General features: G+C 55.3%; 1 protein-coding gene across 1 annotated transcript; it reads right to left on the bottom strand.

Annotated features, from left to right (window-relative positions):
* Positions 1-10678: 10678 nt before the first annotated feature.
* Positions 10679-15554, bottom strand: Sox8 (SRY-box transcription factor 8). The gene is made up of 3 exons (XM_006978804.4): positions 14980-15554; positions 13572-13801; positions 10679-12854 (listed from the first exon to the last, which is right to left on the bottom strand). The coding sequence occupies exons 1-3, from the start codon at positions 15390-15392 to the stop codon at positions 12106-12108; spliced, it is 1392 nt and encodes a 463-aa protein (XP_006978866.1). The 5' UTR covers positions 15393-15554; the 3' UTR covers positions 10679-12105.
* Positions 15555-18696: the final 3142 nt, after the last annotated feature.

The following is an 18696-nucleotide window of genomic DNA, read 5'->3' as shown; positions in this document are numbered from 1 at the left end:
ACTGGTCTTAAATAGCACAGCGCAGTGTGTTGGGGTCCTGGGGCTTTCCCTACCACACCTCTGCATGGGGTCACTGACTTCCTGTTCACAAGCAGCGCTCACCGTTCCAAAAGCTAAAACAGAAGGCTGAATCCAGAGGATACTACAAGCTTGAGGCCAGCCTGGGCTTCAGAGTAAGTTGAAGGCCAACTTGGATTATAAAGCCCAACTCTTTCTCAGAAATTTTTTCCTTTTTAAGGAGGAGGAGGCTAGGGACATGGCTGAATTGGTAGAGTCCTTGTCTAGCATACACAAAGTCCTGGTTCGATTCCCAGCACCACGTGAAACCAGGCATGGATGTGTATGCCTGTAATTCCAGCACTTGGGAGATGCAGTGAGGAGGGTCAAAGTTCAAGATTAAAATTCTTAAAGGATGGGGTTCTGGAAGGAAGGCTTAGTGGTTAAGAGCACTTACTGCTCTTCCAGAGGACCTGAGTTCAGTTCCCAGCACCCTGTCAGGCAGCTCACGTCCATGGGGCACACAGAACATGCACACACACACACATGCACATATACATGTACACATGCACATATTCATGTATACATGCACACATGTGCACATATACAATTTTCTTTTAATTAAAAAAAATAAGATTAAGATTATCCTTGGCACCAGGCAGTGGTGGCCCACGCCTTTAATCCCATCACTTTGGAGGCAAAGGCAGGCGGATCTCTGTGAGTTCCAGGCCAGCCTGGTCTACAGAGTGAGTTCCAGGACAACCTCCAAAGCTACACAGAGAAACCCTGTCTTGAAAAGCCAAAAAAAAAAAAAAAAAAAAAAAAAAAAAAAAAAAAAAAAAAAAAGGAAGGAAAGAAAGAAAGAAAGAAAGAAAAGATTATCCTTGGCTACATAATGAATTCAAGGCCAGCCTGGGCTACCTGTGACCCGTCTTAAACAGACAAAAATGAAGCAAAACAAACAAACAGGCTCCAATGGGTGTCAGGTATGAAGGGGCTGTCACCTGCTCTGAGGCACCCCATCCCCGGGACTGAGGCCATGCAGCCCACTGACTTGAGTGGTGGAGATGGAGCCTTAATCCCACCCACAGGCCTGCTCCAGCCTCTGTGTCCCTCCAGCTGTCCATAACTCCGTTTCCAGCTGATTTTATCACTGGCATCTAGAGAAAGTGAAGTCCTCCTGGAGAAACAGCATTTGTCCAAAGCAGCTTTTGGAGTCTGGGTTAAAACCCTCTGGGAAGCTCCAGGAGAGAAAATGTGGTTTTGATTTTCCAGGGCAGGCTGAAGCAGAGCTCAGTCCTGCCCAGACTCAGCAGGTCTGCCCTTCGCTTCCCTCAGGGCTGGGGAGCGCCAATCCGGAGGTCAGGACACTGGAGCAGCGGCCTGGTCCACCAAAGGTACTTCCCCAACTGGCCCCAGCCTTAGACAGAACCAGAATCAGCTGCCAGCGCTCAGCTCCCAAAGGAACCTGGAGAGGGAATGGATTTGCCCCATAGTTGGGAAGCTCAGTACTGAGCCACCCTTCCATGGAAGCTGGGGACACACTCCATCCTGGGGCCTTTCTAACACTTGGATAAAGGGGATGGATGCTGAACTGAAATCCTGGGTCCAGCACATACATGTCTGGTTCACCCTGTATCTACCCTCTCCTCAGCCCTCATTTCTGACTTGTTACTAAGTGCTCTCTGGGAAGGGCACCCACATTCTGCCCAGGCCTTGTCCTGGACCCTGGGGCCAGGAAGACACCAATGCTGCCCTCTGTGCTTCTGGCCCGGGGCCCACGGGCTGACACTGCGCAGCTGGGAGGCAGTCGGAACCACCAAAGTCATGATCTGAGCCCCGGCCTGCCCTGCTCTGTAGCTCAGGACTTCGACTCCGCTCTGTTTCCGAGTGGTGCCCAGTCTCCACGACTGGGGGCTCAGCCAGTTGCACCGAACCCCAGGTTTGCAGCTGTGGACAGTCTCCCTCTGGTTGCCTCTAGCGGGGTCACGTGACGGCCACTTCCCACACTGAGTCTGAGCTGTTCCGTGGTTGCGCAGCCCTAGTTCACAGACAAGAACTCCATCCGTCCACCCCTGAACCTAGGCTCTGTCTCCCACAGATCTCCAGGGATACAGCCTGGGGGATACAGCTTGAAGACTCAAGCTGTACAGACTCAGAACGAAGGAGGATTCATAGCCCGCGCTCGGGCTTCATGCAAATGAGGCCGCTCAGCCTGTTTTGTAACCAGAAGGCACAAAGACACTGAGGCAGGGAGCGGCAGCGCCCACACACAGATCTGCGCGCCCGCTGCCTCCCACGGGCCCTGCGGAATTAGCTCGAGAATGGGAGGAACAGGTGACAGGGCGGGCGCCCTCTCTGAGGGGAGTCAGCTCCTCCAAAATCTCCAGGGTGTGCCGAATGGGAGGCGGGGGCGAGGGCTGCGAGACCCCATCAAATAATTGAAGCGTAATTTGTCTCCTTTTCAAAGGAGACAGAGCTGGCTTGGTCCCTGCTTCACAAGAATATGACTTTTCTGCCAGATGGGCGCAGGACGCCCACCTCTGCCGCCGCTGTTACAGTTTCTGTCTTCCTCTGGCGACAGCGCCGCTAACTCCCCCGACACCCCATGCATTCCTGAGGAGATGAAAAATGCCTCACTCAGCCCGGGCCTGCAGAGGGCTGCCTGTGACATCCATTCTCGCCTGCGGCTGAGGGAGCAGGGAATGGTGTTTAATGAAAGGAAATGCTCTAGCCGGCAGCTTCCTGCTCTGGCTGCCTAGCGTCCCGTCCCGTCTCTGCAGCACACCCCATCCCGGCAGCCGCCGGTCCTAGCAGCCTCCTGCACCTGGACACAGAGAAGAACAAGTACCAGACGCATGCCCAGAGGCCCTCACACGCATCCAGTGCCATATGAGGGAGCCTCATTCACAAGAGCTTTTCATAAGATCTGATCCTAGTACCCAAAACGGCTACAAGCCCTTCTGCCAGGGCTCAGCGGACAGAGCTGTTGCTGCTCAGGGCCTCGGGATTGTCCTTAGGAAGCCCTGTCTGACAGGGTCAGAGAGGAGACACTGCCCAGGCATGACTAAGGGTGAGGGAGTCCAAGGGCATCTGCAAAGGACCTGCTAGTCTTGTGAACACAAGCACACATTTCATCTGGAGCTACCTGATGCTCTAACAATAGTTAGTGATTTCATCCCATTAAGTCCTGTCAGGAGGAGGAGGAGGCTCTGCTTGCCCTCACTCTTGCCAGCATGGAACAACCTCCAGTGTTGATCCTCATCTTCCACCTTGTTTGAGGCAAGGTCTCTTGTTGAGACCTGGGCTTATGAGAGGCACGCTACCGTACCAGGCTTTGCATAGGTCCTAGAGGTCTGACTGCCAATCTTCACGCTTGCATGGCAAACACTTCGTTCATGGAACCATCTCCCTAGCCAGCCCTGTTTTCATCTCCTACCTATGGCTGTCCGGCAGGTGGCAGGTCTTTATAAAGGAAGAGGGTTTAGCAGAATCTCCCATCATTTCTTGGTAGCTCATGGCCATTGGCACTGTCCTAAATTAAACATCTTGGCAATGTGCCTGCTGAGCAAATCACCCCGTCACAGGATGGACATCACATCAGATGACAGACAACAGCCACCCAGGCCTTCTTTGTTCTTCTCCTGCCCTGATTTGCTGTCCATTACTGTGATAAACATGACCAAAAGCAACTTGGGGAGAAAAGGGTTTATTTCATCATACAGTCCGCCATGATGGGAAGTCAGGGCAGGAACCTGGAAGCAGGACCTGAGGCAGAGATCACAAAGGAATGCTACTTACCTGTGCTACTCCTCACGCTCACTCAGCTTGCTTTTAAAATACAACTCAGGACCACCTGCCGGGATGAGCTGGGCCCTTCCATATCAATCATTAATCAACCCCGCAGACCTGATTACAAGCCGATCTGATAGAGGTGTTTCCTCAATTGAAGTTCCCTCTTTCCAGATGGCTGTAGCTTGTGTTGAGTTGAGAAAACACTAACCAGCACCCTGCTTGTCGGTTGCTCTCGGCATAGCCTTCCAGCAAGTTCCTGTGGGTCTCCTTCGGGCAATGAGAAGGAGCGATGTTGCTGCTGAACTTCATACTGCCACTGCTTTATCACAGAGCCTCCGATGACTCTCTTTTGCTAGAGAGAACGTGTTCATACACCACTTATTACCAAGCATCCGGCCTGTGCTCCCCGCAGATTCACAGATGCAGGGACAGAGAGCCATGACTGGACCTCCCTGAGCTCATTAGGGCACCCAAGGACATGTGATGCTCCCCATGTGATGACCTGCTCTCCATCCATTCCATCTATACCACAGAGCGTGGATTCCTCCAGAAAGGGTCATAGCCAGCGTGGAACCTCCTGTACATCCTCATTAGGGAGACTACTGAGCTGTCTTACCTGGGACCAAAGGATCCTGTGGGACATGGGACTCTCAATGCTAAAAATCAGAAATATGCAAGTCAGGGTGAGCTGTGCACCCCAATTTTCACCGGGACCAGTGATGTGAGAGGGTGGCTCTGCCTGCCTCACATAGTCAGATCCCTCAAGAAAGAGCAGCAGGCTGGATCAGTCTGCTTGGTGTTGAGTGATGAGCCCACAGATCTTGATGAGGGACGGCACTCAGTGGAAACCTCAGGGAGCCATGGCTTCCTCAAGAAGCTGCCCAACCACAGGGCATGTTAAGGCCTTGCTCCTGTGGTTCCCTGCACGAGTCCCATCCGACTGTTTCCTGCTGGACTGAGGGAGTGTAGAGCAGAATCTGTCTCCTTCCCCTTTAAGTCCAGTGCCCAGAACTGGACGGATGGCTGATGAGTAAATAGATAAATCGATGCCATATGGTGGGAAGTGGATGGTTGGGTGAATGGAAAGATGTATGGATAGTGGGATGGGTGGGCGGGTGACAAATTAATTAGAAGGGGTGAATGGTGGGAAGGTGGGTGGCTAGATGGACAGAGAGACAGGTGAATAGATGGATGGGCAATGGATGAATGGCTAGATGGATGGATGATGGGAAATGCATAGACGGATGAGGGGGTAAGTGCATGAAGGCAGGAGACATATAGAGTGCAGGTCAGCCCTGTATAGCATGCTAAATCTTTGCTGATCACAGGCTGGTGCGATTTGTTTCTATTGTTGAATGAAAACTCTGGGCAGTGTATAAAGAGTGGCTGTTCCTTAATGAAACCTGTACTAAGCATCTGGGCCACACACATCTCCTGGGCATCGTTCTTGGGGGACAGGTGTTGTCTTTCCCATTTTACAGATGAAGCTCAAGAGGCCGGTAACTTCTCCAGGGCTGTACCTGTCTAGAGATTAACAGGAAATCCAGGCATCTCGTACCTCTCACCTCAGACCCTGGCACATGTCTCAGAGAAGCTCTAAACCTCGATCACTAGGGAGCAGCTAAAGCCAGGGTCTCCAGGCCTTAGGCAGCCTCCACCCTTCCCTCTGCTGTAAGAAAGCACACCCCTTGGATGAACGGTGTGGCCCCAGGAACTGGAGAGAAGGCAGGCTGTGAGTCTAACAGAATTCCCTCACAAAAGCAACTTAGGGGAGAAAGAGTTTATTTAGTTTGGCGCACAGTTCCAGGGGAAGTGGATGGCGGTGGCGGGGCAGGAGCTGAGGCCGCTGGACAAAGGGCAGCAGTGGTTAGGGACCATGACCGCTTGATTCTCTCCTTTCCACACAGTCCAGGGCCCAGGCACCGGGCCACCCACTGTCAGGGTGGGTCTGCCCCCTCAATTAACCTAATCACGATAATCCCTCACAGGCATGCCCAGAGGCTAACATAATCTAAATAATCCCTCATAGGTATTGCCTGGAGGCTTGCCTCCTAGAGGCTTCCAGCTCTTGTCAAGTTGACGATAACACTAACTACCTCAGCCGCTTTGTGGGGGTGATGTGGAGGGTGGGTGATGTGGAGGGTGCCGGGACGACTTCAGTCTCGTACACATGAGAGAAAGGAACGTGGACTCTCTCATCAGATGTAGCATGACAAGTAATGACAACCCTTTCAAGCAGCGCCCGATGTCCTGCTATGAGGCCAGATGGGAAGCTGGGTGGGTGGGTGGACGTTTCCTTACCTGGAAACAGGTGTGGCTGCTGCTCTGATTGGAACAAAGTGAGACCATCCCTCCCTCCCCGCCTGTCCCCCAGACTCCCCCAGTGCCTGCTTCTACCTACACGTAGGAAACGGTCCTCTAGACCAGGCAGTTCCTCCCACACAGCCTTGCTGTTCCTGGCATTCAAGATCTTGCTCCAGGGGCAGATCTTGGCAGCCGCCCTTTCCTAGATAAAAGTCCATGATGGCTGCTGGCCTCTTCCCTACCCCGGGCTCCTTGGCTGAAGAGAGAAGGGCAGCACAGCCCTGGGGAAGACTTGCTTCAAAATAGAGGCGAGGCGCAGCAAAGCCTGAGGGTGATATCATGCTCCCCTTAACATCCAACCCAGGAAGGATTGCTGACTGGCTGGCGACCCACCCTCCTTGTGGTCTGACATCACCAGGGGGCAAGCAGGGAAGACCTTTCTTTTAACCAATCTGGGGTTTTACACCTCTCTCCCAGCCCTGCAGATCAGGGAAGCAAACAAGAATGCATCCAATAATTGGGAACCCCAGCAGGTCTCACCGAGTTTGACCGGGTAGAGACTAGGCCAGCTCCGGACCTAGCTGCGAGCTTCTGACTGGGCTGTACCTCTGCTCCTATCCTGGGCTGGACGCTTCCATTCTGGACACTTGGTGGTCACTGGGAAGGACACCGACCTGCAGGGAACTCAATTTTTCTAAGTGTGAAAGCTAGTCTGCGTTTCCTGTTTGAATAACAAAGCCAGCAGTAGCCAAGGCTGGGCACAGCCGGTTCCTCCCTCCTGTGCTGTCCCCCCCCCCTCCACTTTTTGTAATATTGGGAGCCCCATCCCTATACCCGCACTGCTTCTGACCCCCAGCCAAAGAATGAAAGTTCAAAGAACAGTACCATCTCCCCAAGATCCCTTCTGGTTCCAAACACAGAAATTAGTACATGATTTCATCCACCCAACTCTCTGTCCCTGCTGTCCAGATCATCAGAGCCCTGTGTCTGCTCAGGCCATAATGGCAGCCCCAGTGCTGGCCACCCGGGCCCACTGGTCCTGCATACAAAGCACCCGGCTGGCCATTATCATTCCGGGGCGGAACTCCGCTTGGCCTGTGTCTCATCGGTCACTCAGCAGCCCTTAATGACCTGTCAGTTCCTTGGCCTGCCATTTTCTGTCTAATTAATTCTTTTATTGTGCACCGGATAAAGAAAGACAAAGGCCTTGCCGGCAATAATGATTCATTAAAATGCAGTGCCTTCCCAGCTCTTGGCCCAGCACCAGCCGCTCCACCCGCTGTGGGCATGGTTGCCTGCGCCCCTTAACCCTTTACAGGATCCTCTGTGCTAGACATCCCAGAAAATCGAGATGTGAGCTAGTCCAGGAACCTAGTGTGGGAGGGTCTCCTGAAAGATGAATATTTACTTCTTCAGGACTGATGTAGGGGGCCCAGATGTACATTTGGGACTCCAGCCCCTTTCGGGGAATAGAAAGGCTTAGAGAGGGGCACTTGATACCGGACAAGGATCCAGGGACATGTGCCCTTGAGATTTGGCCAAGACAGGAAGGAGGGGCTACTCACAGAGGTCAGCCAGTGAGCCATACACTTCAGGCTTGACTAGTTTATCCTCAGGGAATTTCTATCATGGTTGTGGGGGAAACTGAGGCATGCGAAGCAAACTGGTAAGTGGCAGCTTTTCTAACCATTGTTCCATCCTGCCTCCCCACAGGAAGCTGTTCATATGTCTGGATGCTGTGGGAGGGAGACAGGCCCTTGGGTGGACAGGCCTCCGTCCTGGGAATAGGCAAGAGGAAGAAGCTAGGCTATGGCTACCTTAAGTTCCTACTGAGGACATGCACTCTGACTATTCCTCTCTCTATTTTCTTATTTAAAATCATCCACCTTATTTTGCACAAGAGCAAAAAGATTCTCAAGAGGTCTGAGGGAGTGAGAAAAAAAAAATCACCATCCTCAGTGATGGGTGAGGAAAAGCAAGACTCTTGGAGACGGCAGCAGAAGATGAGGTGGCTCTGAGGGACCTGGGGTGGGGTAGGTGAGGCGAGCACTCAATCTCACACTGCTCGGTTCCAGACCCCTCTCGTAGACAGGCAAAACAATAGCCCCCGGATACCCATCGTGTAGAGAGGCCCAGGTTTCGGCCCAAATGACTTGGGGTTACAGGATGCCCTAAGAATCAAAAATTGATGGTGGTGATGGTGTGGGGGGGGGTCATATCCCTATTGACCGCAGCTCCTGGAAATGTCAGGGTACTCCGTGGGGAGAATCCTGGCTGGGGGACTGCCCGTGTGGGGGAGCAGTCCCTCCAGTGGCAGTGCTAAGGCTGGCAAAGCCAGTCAGGGAGCCTGACTGGGTTATGGAGGTCGTCTTCTGTGCTACTAGCATAAAGTAGGACAGAAAACGTGCTGTCCTATCCAATCCTCCTCCCTCGGAACAATTTTTTGCCTGGTTGCCAGACAGGGGCAGTTTATCTCCTCGTCTTAGGGTCACACTGACCAGGATGTGGTGTAGTGGGACTGGAGATAATGCCGGCCCACAGCCTACAGATGAGAGTCCATATCTGTCCAGTGCCTGGCAACTGGGACATCACCACCCAGAGCACATCTCCAGGGCCCAATGCCATTAACAGCGGTCCCAGCAAACTAGGCAGAGGTGGGGTGGACAGAGAGGCTCAGTCCTGGGCAGGGCTGGAGTCCCTTGGCATGAGGTCAGACACTGGGAAGAAAAGATGGGAGGTAGACCCCATGTGACTACCTGGGAGAGTCTGGAAAGATAGGGACCGCCTGGAGGGTACAAGTCCTCCATTATCAGGAACTGATAGCCGGGATGGACGCGAACTTGAGCAAACAGACACCAGCTCCCTAGAGCTGACACTACCCTAAGATCAGCACGGGGGCCGGGGGGGGGGGGGGGTCCTCCAGTCTCTCAGATGCTGGGGCAGACAGGAGTATCGCCCCTTTCTTCTGAACATGGCATTCTGCTTGACTGAGGTCACAGCCAACCTTGTTTTGGGCGAGAAAATGAAAAGGTGGAACTTTCTGCCAGTCTGCCCCTGGGATTGGCTAATGGGATGGGTGCTCTCTGAGAGAAAGGGACTCCAACGCTTGGACTCGGGGTGAAGCTGACCAGGGAAGTATTTTTAGACTGAAGCTATGCTGGGTGCCAGACAATTTCTTCCTACGGACCAACACAACAATTCTCCTCCCTCCCCAACCTGCCGACCCCAGCCACAGCCTCATGCAGCCCTGGGAGCCTCCAGGCCCCAGCCTTGGGTTCTGCCTCTGAGGGCCTAGTGTACCGATGGGAAGCCACCAGCTGGGCTAGCCCCAGGAGTTAAAATGGAAGCAGGGAGGCAGGTACAAAGTACAGGGCATCTGCAAGGAAAAAGGTGGGGTGGACGGGCCAGGACACTGGTGTCCCACTTCGTGATGCGCGGATACAGGGAGGCTCTCAGGAAGCAACACTCAGAATCAGGGCTGGTTGGCAAGACCGACGGGCCCGGGCCCCAGGAGTTAATGCTCAGGAGGCTCGCCAAGTCCTAACAGAACTGGCAGGGCCACCCGGCCCTTGGGAACCTGGCAAGCCCCAAAGCTAATCCCAGCCCAGCAGCAGGGCCTCACGGCTTTGTCAGCGAGCCGGGCGCCTGGGGTTCTCCTTGGTCTGGGGTGTCAATGAGAGAACTCCGAGGGCCATATGGGTTCAGACAACCCTTGGCTGGATGCGGGTCTGGCAGGACTGGGTCCACATGGGCGGCAGGCTGTGAAGGCATCAGCCATCCGTTAAACTGGTTCTCACAGCACCGGTCCCCACACCTGGAGGCTTGACGCACTCAGACCTTCCGAGCTCTTATAAATCCAGTGACTTTCCCCAAACTGACCCTAGAGTCAGTCTTCTCAAAGCGGGGCAAGGGAAGTAGTAACCCCCCTCCACACTGGGGGTTCTTGAGAGGCGTGGCTCCCTTCCACCCCCAGACCGAGGCTGCAGTCTACATAGCTGGGGTGCGGCCGGCCCTGGCAGCCCCTGCTAGCCACATGCACCCAAGAGGCTTGGCAAGGGCCCCTTGCTGTCTCCTCACAACCATTTTCTCCCTAGAAACTTCCCTCTGAGCAGACAGCTCTGCCAGGCTCTCTTGGGAGGGTTTTTCTCTGCTCCCAGCCTGGCTCTGAGCCAAGACACCCCTACCCCCCGAAAAAAAAATGCCCATCAGCTTGAGACATGCCACACAGCTACCCAGATACCAGCCTCGATTAGCCTGGGAGGAAAACATGGTTTGGAAGGGCCCATCTGGACCTGTGTTTGACTACTTGGGAGTAACCCCTAAAAACGAGGAAGCCAGACAAGGCTAAAGGCATGGTGTTCAAATTCAGACCAAGTGTGTGTGAGGGGGTGTCTGGCCACCTCCCTAAGATGAGGTGAAGCCCCTGCCTTGGGGGGGGTCTGAGTGGGCTCTGGACCCCCTCACAGTGGCCGGCTCAGGGCAGCTGGAACCAGACCCTGAGCAATGTGTCACCTCCCTCCTAGGAATCTTCATGAAAGAACGCCCAGGCTTGAGAGAAGTAATACACAAAACATGCTCCAAGTAGATAAAAAGCATTTTTTTTTTAAATTTTATCAAATTGATCTGTACAAAAGTTAGCATTGCTTGGTCAGAAAGTGGCGAAACAGAGCAGGCGAAGGACAGCAAATGTCTTTCTGAATTCAATGCCAAAAAAAAAAAAATAGATTGCATAAAAAATGAGTTTGCTGTGGTTCCCACTCCCACTCCCAGAAGGAGATACACTAAAAGAAAAAAAAAAGACAGTTTTTTCCCTCTAAAAAAAGGTAGGAAAAGTAGAAAAATTAAAAAGAAGCAAACTTCTCCAATGTGATTACATGTACAAAGTCTCAAAGGCACAAGTTTCTGTAAAGTAGCCGGTTACACCACTCAGCACACAGCAAAGCGAGGCAGTGAAGCAGGTGTTATTTTCTAACTAGGAACCTAGGCAGGTTAGTGGAGGAGGCTCTTTCTTCACAGCTTGGTAAGCAGCGCCTGGTGCCAAAGAGCCAAGATTATCGTGGTTCTGCAGCTGCCAACTTGCAGGAATTCTGTCTTCTACCGCTTGGCACCACTGAGGGCAGAGATGACATCCCTGTCTTCCAATGCCCGACCTGACGCTGGTGCTGGGCGTTTCATTCCAACCAGACCCCAAGAGGTAAATCGTTTCCTCCTGTGCCTGGTGGAGGCCTCCCGGGCCATCTGAAGGCCGAGCAAAGAGATGCCACGGGGTGCTGGACCACTTCCCTCCTGCCCTTTACAAAACAAGCTTCCCCGCTTTCGTTCTGTCTTAAATTCTACTCTCTGCACAAATTACTTCATTAATTAAAGATAAAATAATACAGAACATAAATACATCTTCAACAGCTTTCAAAACAGACATGTTTAAGCCTTAAAAATAAAAATTACAAAAAATAAAAATAAACACGAGAAGTGTTTGTCTCAGCCAAACCTTGCTGGGAAGAACTGTGGTAATGAGAAACCCTCGATCTCACATCGGTCCCAAGAGATGCCCGAGTGGATGTATCCCGAGCGTCCACAGATGTGCTTTCACCATGGGAACAACATCCCTTGAACCCAGGGAGTTCTTGGCCGGACTGGTAAGGACCCGAGGCCCCTTCTCTCCTTTGTCCTTAGTGGTAGCTGTCTCCTCTTCTACGGAGATGGAAGACCCAGGAGCTGGTACCCACTCACCCAAACCGGAGAGTGACAGAATGGCTGTTTCAGAAATCACCAGTTACCTCAGAGAAAGAGAAGTGGAGGAAAAGAGAGCTCTGTCCCCTGGCAGAAGCTTGGATATCCAGAGGCAAAGGGACACAGGGGGACAAAGGCTGGCTTCCTGCAGATTCAGCAGGCACTTGACGGAGCGAGGCTGTGCAGGCTGCTTCCACCCTCTACCGAGTCCCGCTTCCAGAAGACCTCAAAGACCTGGCTAGACTTCGTGGGCACTGAGTGCCCCGGGATGCAGCAGCCTCAGGGCCGGGTCAGGGTGGTGTACACAGGCTGGTCCCAGTTGCTGCTGGGGCTGTGTGCAGGTGGCATGGAGAGCCCATTGAGCAGTGGTGAGGCGTAGGGTCGGCGGGATGAGTGGAAGTAAGGATACTGGTAGAGGCTGGGCGGGTAGCCAGGGTAGGGGCTGTAGTAGTTGGAAGCCTGGAGGTCAGTGTAGTCACACTGTGCACTGGCGAAGGAGCTGGCGGCTGTGGCAGAGGCAGCCGTGGTGACGCTGGCCTGGGCACTGTAGGAGCCATAGTCAGCACGGCCGGGTGAGCCATGTGACTGGTCGTTGTAGTGGGTGGGGCTCAGCTGCTCTGTCTTGATATGTGGCCGAAGGGGTCCTGCCTCTGTGGGCGAGGCTGAGGCCGAGGGAGCTCCCTTGTGGGCCCACACAGGGGATGCTCCTATGCCAGTGGCCCCGGAGTGGGAGTAGGAGGTGCCCCCATAGGACCCAGAGGCAGTGGCCTGGCTGGGCTCTGTGGGCAGGGCTGAGTGGCCATTGAGGGGCAAGTACTGGTCAAACTCGTGGACATCAAAGGTATCCATGTTACTGATAACCTCGCTGCTGAGCTCGGAGATGTCCACATTGCTGAAGTCGATGTTCTGGCGCCCGCTGTCCACCAGGCGGCGCCCTTCCAGCCTTAGCTCTTGCTTGCCTCCACTGCTGGCCTGATGCAGGTCTGTCTTGGGGGTGGTGGGTGGGGTGGGCGGCCCATGGGTCTGGCCTGAGGAAGAGAGTATATTTCAAGGATGAATGCCCCTTCTGTGGGACCAGGGTGGAGATGGTGGGTGACACCAGGAACCTTGGTAACTGCCACAGGTACGAATCAACAGCTTTTTGTTTCCTTACCTTCCCAGAAATTCCTGCAAACTCAGACCTAGCCCTCACTTACTGGCTGAGAAAATTCCGTTAAGCACTGTGCTGTGGGAAGACCCAAGGCCCCTCCCTGAAGACCTGGGTGGGGGGTGGAAGGTGGCCAGGCGGCCCCACCAGAACTAGCATTAATGGGGCACTCTTGGAATGCCTGGTCCTGGGCAGAGGACCAAGCTGAACCCACACAACCCCGTTCTTCCCCCATCACAGCCGAGTAAAGGGAAGCTCACGGCCTACCTCCAGCTTCACTGAGGCTGCTTAGCTGCTGGGACCCCACCCACCAGCCTGATTCTGAAGCTGGGGCTGTTGACCGATGCTACTGTCATTGAAGAGTGGAGGCAGATTGTGTGTGAGTCCCACTGAATACACATCATCTCCAGAATGCTAGATGGGGCTACGCAGCCCTCCTCTTCTTGAGCATCAGAAATAGCTATATCCAGAGAAGCTTTTTCAGGGGGCTAGGGAAGGTCTGGCCCTCTGCAGATTGCCAAGCCTGGCGGAAAGGCCTTCCCACACTCCAGGTCAGTTCCACTACCGCCCACCCCATGCTAAGGGTCCGGGAGCCTACCTGTGTGGTCGCTGTGGTGGTGTGCGTCGCTGAGGACTGCGTCGGTTTTGTACATGGGACCACCAGGGTGGTGGCCCAGTTCTGTGCCAGAGTCCGAGTCACTCCGGCCAGCCTTCACACTCTTTCTTCGTCGTGGCTGGTATTTGTAATCTGGGTGGTCTTTCTTGTGTTGGACACGGAGCCTCTCAGCCTCCTCCACGAAGGGACGCTTCTCACTTTCACTCAGCAAGCTGCAGAGAACACAGCAGGGCAAGGATGTCCACAGAGCTCCAGGGCTGCCAAGGGCCCAGGCAGTACCGGCCCATGCACTGCTGTGGGAGTTGGCCTGGAGTCAGAGGGCAGGGGCACTGGGGAGGGTGCTGGAGAGGCCAGGACACCCTCCAGTGGGTAGCCTGCTCTCATGCTGAGAATCCCAGCCCCAGTGGGACAGTGGGGAGGCCTGTGTGGTGAGGACTGTATGTCTTTATAGTCCAAGGAACAAGCAAGACCCCGATTCCCCGTCTTTCCTGAGTTCCCCCTTTCCAACTCTATTTGCTCTGTCTCTCCCACCCCGCTGGCTCAGTCATTCTCCAGGAGGAAGGCAGGACCCAGTGAAAACCACACTTTGACAAAGGCGAGGCTTCCGGGGAGCCTGCTGTGACTCAAGGCAGCCGGGTTTGCTGTCCTTTGGGTCTCAAGCTTCCAGCGGTGAAGGCAAAATCCAGGAGACTGTCCTCTGAGCGCACACACACACACACACACACACACACACACACACACACACACCCCAAGAATCTCTCGGCCTTGCACCTCTGCCTGCGGGCAAAGCTGAGATGGGCAAGACCACCTCGCTGTCCTGCTCAGCCCAGTGTTACTAACGTGGACCGTTTCAAACTCAAGCAGAGGCGGCTTGGGAGGTTTGGGATGTGCTGTGCTGAGGAACTTCTGTCTTCTTCAATAGTGCCTGCCTTTCTCATGCCAAAGTGCCCAGTGAGACTCTCACTTTCCACCCACTCCTCCCTTCCTCCATCCCAGGTTGGTGTGGCCTGGGAGAGGTACCTGGGGACAGTACCAGCCGGCAGACTTGGACTCCTCCTGGCTATCCCGAGTCCCAGCTTTTGCCCAGGACAAAGCAGCTTGATGCCTGCCGCTATGCCCGCAGGCCATGGTGGGATCCCCAGTTCTGCAGTTCTCAGCAGGATACCCCAGGAGGGGAGAAAGCGCTGGAGGGTCACACTCCAGGCACTGGCCTGGGTCCATCTCCAAGGTCCCACATCTGGTGTCTGGTCTCTGTTGACCAAGGTGTTTTTCCATCAGACCCACCCTGGAAGCAGCCCAGGAGCACAACCCAAGCTTGGGCACGACGCCACCTCCTTCAGCCCCTTACGTTCCCCTCCTCAGCCAGAGTGTCATGAGTCCCCACACTCACCGCCACAGCTTGCCCAGGGTCTTGCTGAGCTCTGCGTTATGGAGATGCGGGTACTGGTCGGCCAGCTTGCGGCGCGCCGCCTGCGCCCACACCATGAAGGCGTTCATGGGCCGCTTCACGTGTGGCTTGGCCTTGAGCGTGCCGCCACCGCCGCCGCGCACGGGCATGGGCACCAGACTCCAGTCATAGCCCTTAAGCACCTGTGACACGGCATCACGGATGCAGGCTGGAAAGCGTTCGTCTGCTGCCTCAGCAGAGTCCCCTCGGCCGCCGCCCCCCGCGCGGCCCAGGCCCTCCGATCCCGCGGGCGACGGCGGCGCGTCGGAATCTGAATCCTCCACGTGTGACATGGAGCTAGCGGTGCCGGACGGGCTGCAGGGCGGCTGGGCGCGGGCCTCACTCATGTCCAGCATCGGGGCCACGCACGGAGGGGTGCTCAGTGGGGATGGACGCAGTGGTCGCGCCAGGTCACGCTGTGGACGGACACTCCAAGGCTGCCACGCAGGACCCAATCTTTGTCCCCGCCGCAGGCGCCCAGCTGCCGCTCACCCGCCGCTGCAGCTCTGTCTCAGTTCTGGGACCCGCAACAAGTTTCTTTAAACCTTGGCCGAAGCCCCGCCCCTCCCGGCCCGGGTTGGCAGGCGCGCCCTCCTCGAGGCGGAGCTTGGGTGCCCCGCCCCTAATCTTAGGAAGTGGTCCCCACCCCGCCCTCCGCACCACGTGGGCCAGGCGCCCTGCAGCCTGATCCCTCGATTGAGGCAGGGTCAGAGGCTAAGGGTGACTGACTGCCCAGCGCCGGGTTCTCTGCAGCGTGACTTGACTTTCGGGCGGCTGGCGAGGATGCTAATCCACAGGGTTCCTGAGCCCAGCATCCCTCCCTCCACTGTGAGGCTCGAATCCGCTATTTCAAACAAATCTGGGTTCTGCCCTGAGGGTGGCGCAATGACAGGAGCCACCAGGTGACCCTGGTAACTCATGCACCTAGGTGAGCTGGAGGACCCCGGGGCCGGACAAAGGTGGGAGGACGGGGGCGCTGGGCGGGGCTGCGCAGGCCGGGGCTGTTGAGTCCCTAGGGCGGTCGGCGGATGGTCCGGCCGGACGCGGGGGCCCAGGTCCTTCCGGGTATGACCTGCGGCGGGGGCGCAGAGGCCCTGGCGGGCGGGCCTGGGTGGTCTGGCGGAGGCGGAGGCCACGCCGGGCCACTTCGCCTCGGCGCCTGGAGAGAAGGAGGAGAGCGCTCAGGGTTGGAGAGGGGACGTTTCTCCTGAGGCCAGCGCCAAACCGCCACTCCGAGCCGCGCCCGAGGTCGCCCCCGCGAGTTGGCTCCTGGCCGGGAGGTCTCCAAGGGCCACTGGGATTCTCTCGCCATACTCAACGGAGGCGTCGTACCTGCCACCCTAAGCTGTGACTCTCGAGAGCCAGGTGACCGTAAACGAGGCCGCCTGTTTCCCAAACCAGTGGATGCAGTGGCAGAGAAAAACCGTGGGCCCTGCTGTGCCGCCTCAGGGGCTCCTTTTCCCTAAAAAAATAATAATAATAATATCCAATTGGGAAGTTTATGGGGTTGGGTGTCCCATTGCGCTTAGCGCAGGTCTGGCCTCCCATCCCCAGCTCCAGCCAAGGCATGAGTGGTGCCCTAATCTCCTGGTCTGGGATCCCAACCTTAGGCTTTCCCTGCAGCCCTGGAAAGGGCCAGTGCTGTGCAATTGTAGCCTTGGGGCATCTATAGCTCCTGCCTGGAAGAAGGAGGTCCAAGTCCCTGCCACCTGCTGAGGGGACCGCTAAGGAAGAGAGGCTACCTTAGTTGCGACCTTATTCTAGTTGTGCCGCACGCGCGTGTGTATTGAGTGGGTGGAGAGCTGGGTGCCATTGTCTGCTGAACTCTACCCTTACCTTAACTGTCACCTGCCAAGAAAGTCCCTTCCCTATACATCTGCAGCGGCTGTCCTTTCCCTTGAGGTTCCCTCCACTTAGGCTCCCACCTCTTGGGAAAAGAAGTGTCTTGGAGGCATAAAGACCCCACCACCACCACCACCACGCGCGCTGTCTAATGCACTGTCATAGCGCCATCCATACCAGCAAAAGAAGTCTAAGAGGCGTAGCTGAGGATGGAGACAGACCTGACCCCTAAGGTCTCGGGTCCCAACCCGTACCTCCATGGACCCATGCCCTCAGGCCTCCACTTGACTAAGAAAACACAAAACTGAGTTCTTATTGGGTACCCCAGAAGTGCAGCTTCTTTCTGGCCCCCACTGGTGGGGCCATAATATACTCACTTCTCAGATCCCCAGACTGTTTGGACCCTAGGAAGAAAGGAGGTGGAGCTTCCCATCACTGGAGGCTCTAGTGACTCCCTGATGCCCAGAGGACTGGTGGCCAGCCCCTGTTAGTTATGCAGGTATAGGCCACTATGGGTTGCCAGGAGCTGACCCAGCCCTGCCCGGGACATTGGCACACACATAGTGCCCTGAGCTCTTCCAGGCTGTGTTCAGAATTGAGCCCAGTACAAGCTGTGGCCCCACAGGTGTTGCTCCAGGCCCATGCCAGGCTATTGTTGGGTCCTCTTGAAAGGCCAGCACATCCTCCAGGTCTTCAGATTCCTTTCAAGCTGACTGGTTCACATCATCAGCCACTAGGCAGACCCTGAACAGACATGAAGCCGTGGCTTCTGGGAAGAAAGCTATTCAGGGTGGGTTTTATGAGTTCCCTAGGACTGATTAAACACAGCTTCGTGCCATGGCCTCCTTAGGACCAAATAGTCAGGACCCTGCTTCATAGTCCCTGACCTGGAAATCCTAGTGTTGGGGACAAGGGGCCAGCTAGCCCTCTCTTGAGATGCACCCTGTCGGGAAGGAGACTTTCAGAAGGGTGGTCCCAGAAATCTCAAGGATGTGGTGGTTCAGCTGAGATCTGAAGTTTGTGGCTTCTATGAAGGGAGAAAAGAGTAGCCCCTGTGGGTGGCATCCCGTGCGAAGGCCCTGCAGCCCCAAATGGCACAGGCAGTAACGATAATGCAGGAATCTGCAATTCTTTAACGCTTGCATGGAAACTATAGGGACCGCCTCTCCATTTACCTTGTGGGCCACTGGACCTTGTCCAGGTGTGGACCAGTTCCTCCTCCTGTTCACTGTTCTTCTGCCCCCACCCTCCTCCTTGACTGGTGCTAGTTTTGCCCCAGTCTGCATGACCTTGCCCTGGCCTGGAACTTCCCCGTTATCATGTGGGTTTTGCAGTTCTAGAGTGAGGATCTCATTGGCTAAACTTAGTCCAGGTGCCCATTCCTGGACCATTGGCTCTGGAGCTGGGGGAGCGGGGGTGATTGAGTAGGTCTGTAAACCTCAGGTGGGCTATGTGTCCTCAGCCCTGGCCTGGTTCTTCTCCCTCTGCCCCTGCATCCAGAGCTGTACTTTGGGCAGCTGGCAGGGCATCCCAGCCATGGAGATTTTTAATTGCTGACGTTGGCCTGGAAGAAACAAAATGAGCAGGCAGCGAAGGGTGAACTCCTGCAGGGCTCCTGTAGACTGTTGCCCTGCCCACTGTGTTCCCAGAGGCAGGAGAGGGCCTCAGTGGATCTACTTGTCACTTCCGGAGGGCTGGCCTCCCAGTAACATGCTCAGGGCACTAGGCCAAGCCCTCAGTCTCCCAGCCCCTCTTCGTTCAGTGGTCTCAGGGACAGTGTCAGAGCTGGCTGCAGTGGAAGTTGCAGTTGGGGTCAGA

Source organism: Peromyscus maniculatus, chromosome 8 (assembly GCF_049852395.1).
Source record: "Peromyscus maniculatus bairdii isolate BWxNUB_F1_BW_parent chromosome 8, HU_Pman_BW_mat_3.1, whole genome shotgun sequence".
Taxonomy (NCBI): Eukaryota; Metazoa; Chordata; class Mammalia; order Rodentia; family Cricetidae; genus Peromyscus; species Peromyscus maniculatus.
Note: the sequence above shows the minus strand (reverse complement) of the source record. Positions and strands in the feature narration are given on the sequence as shown.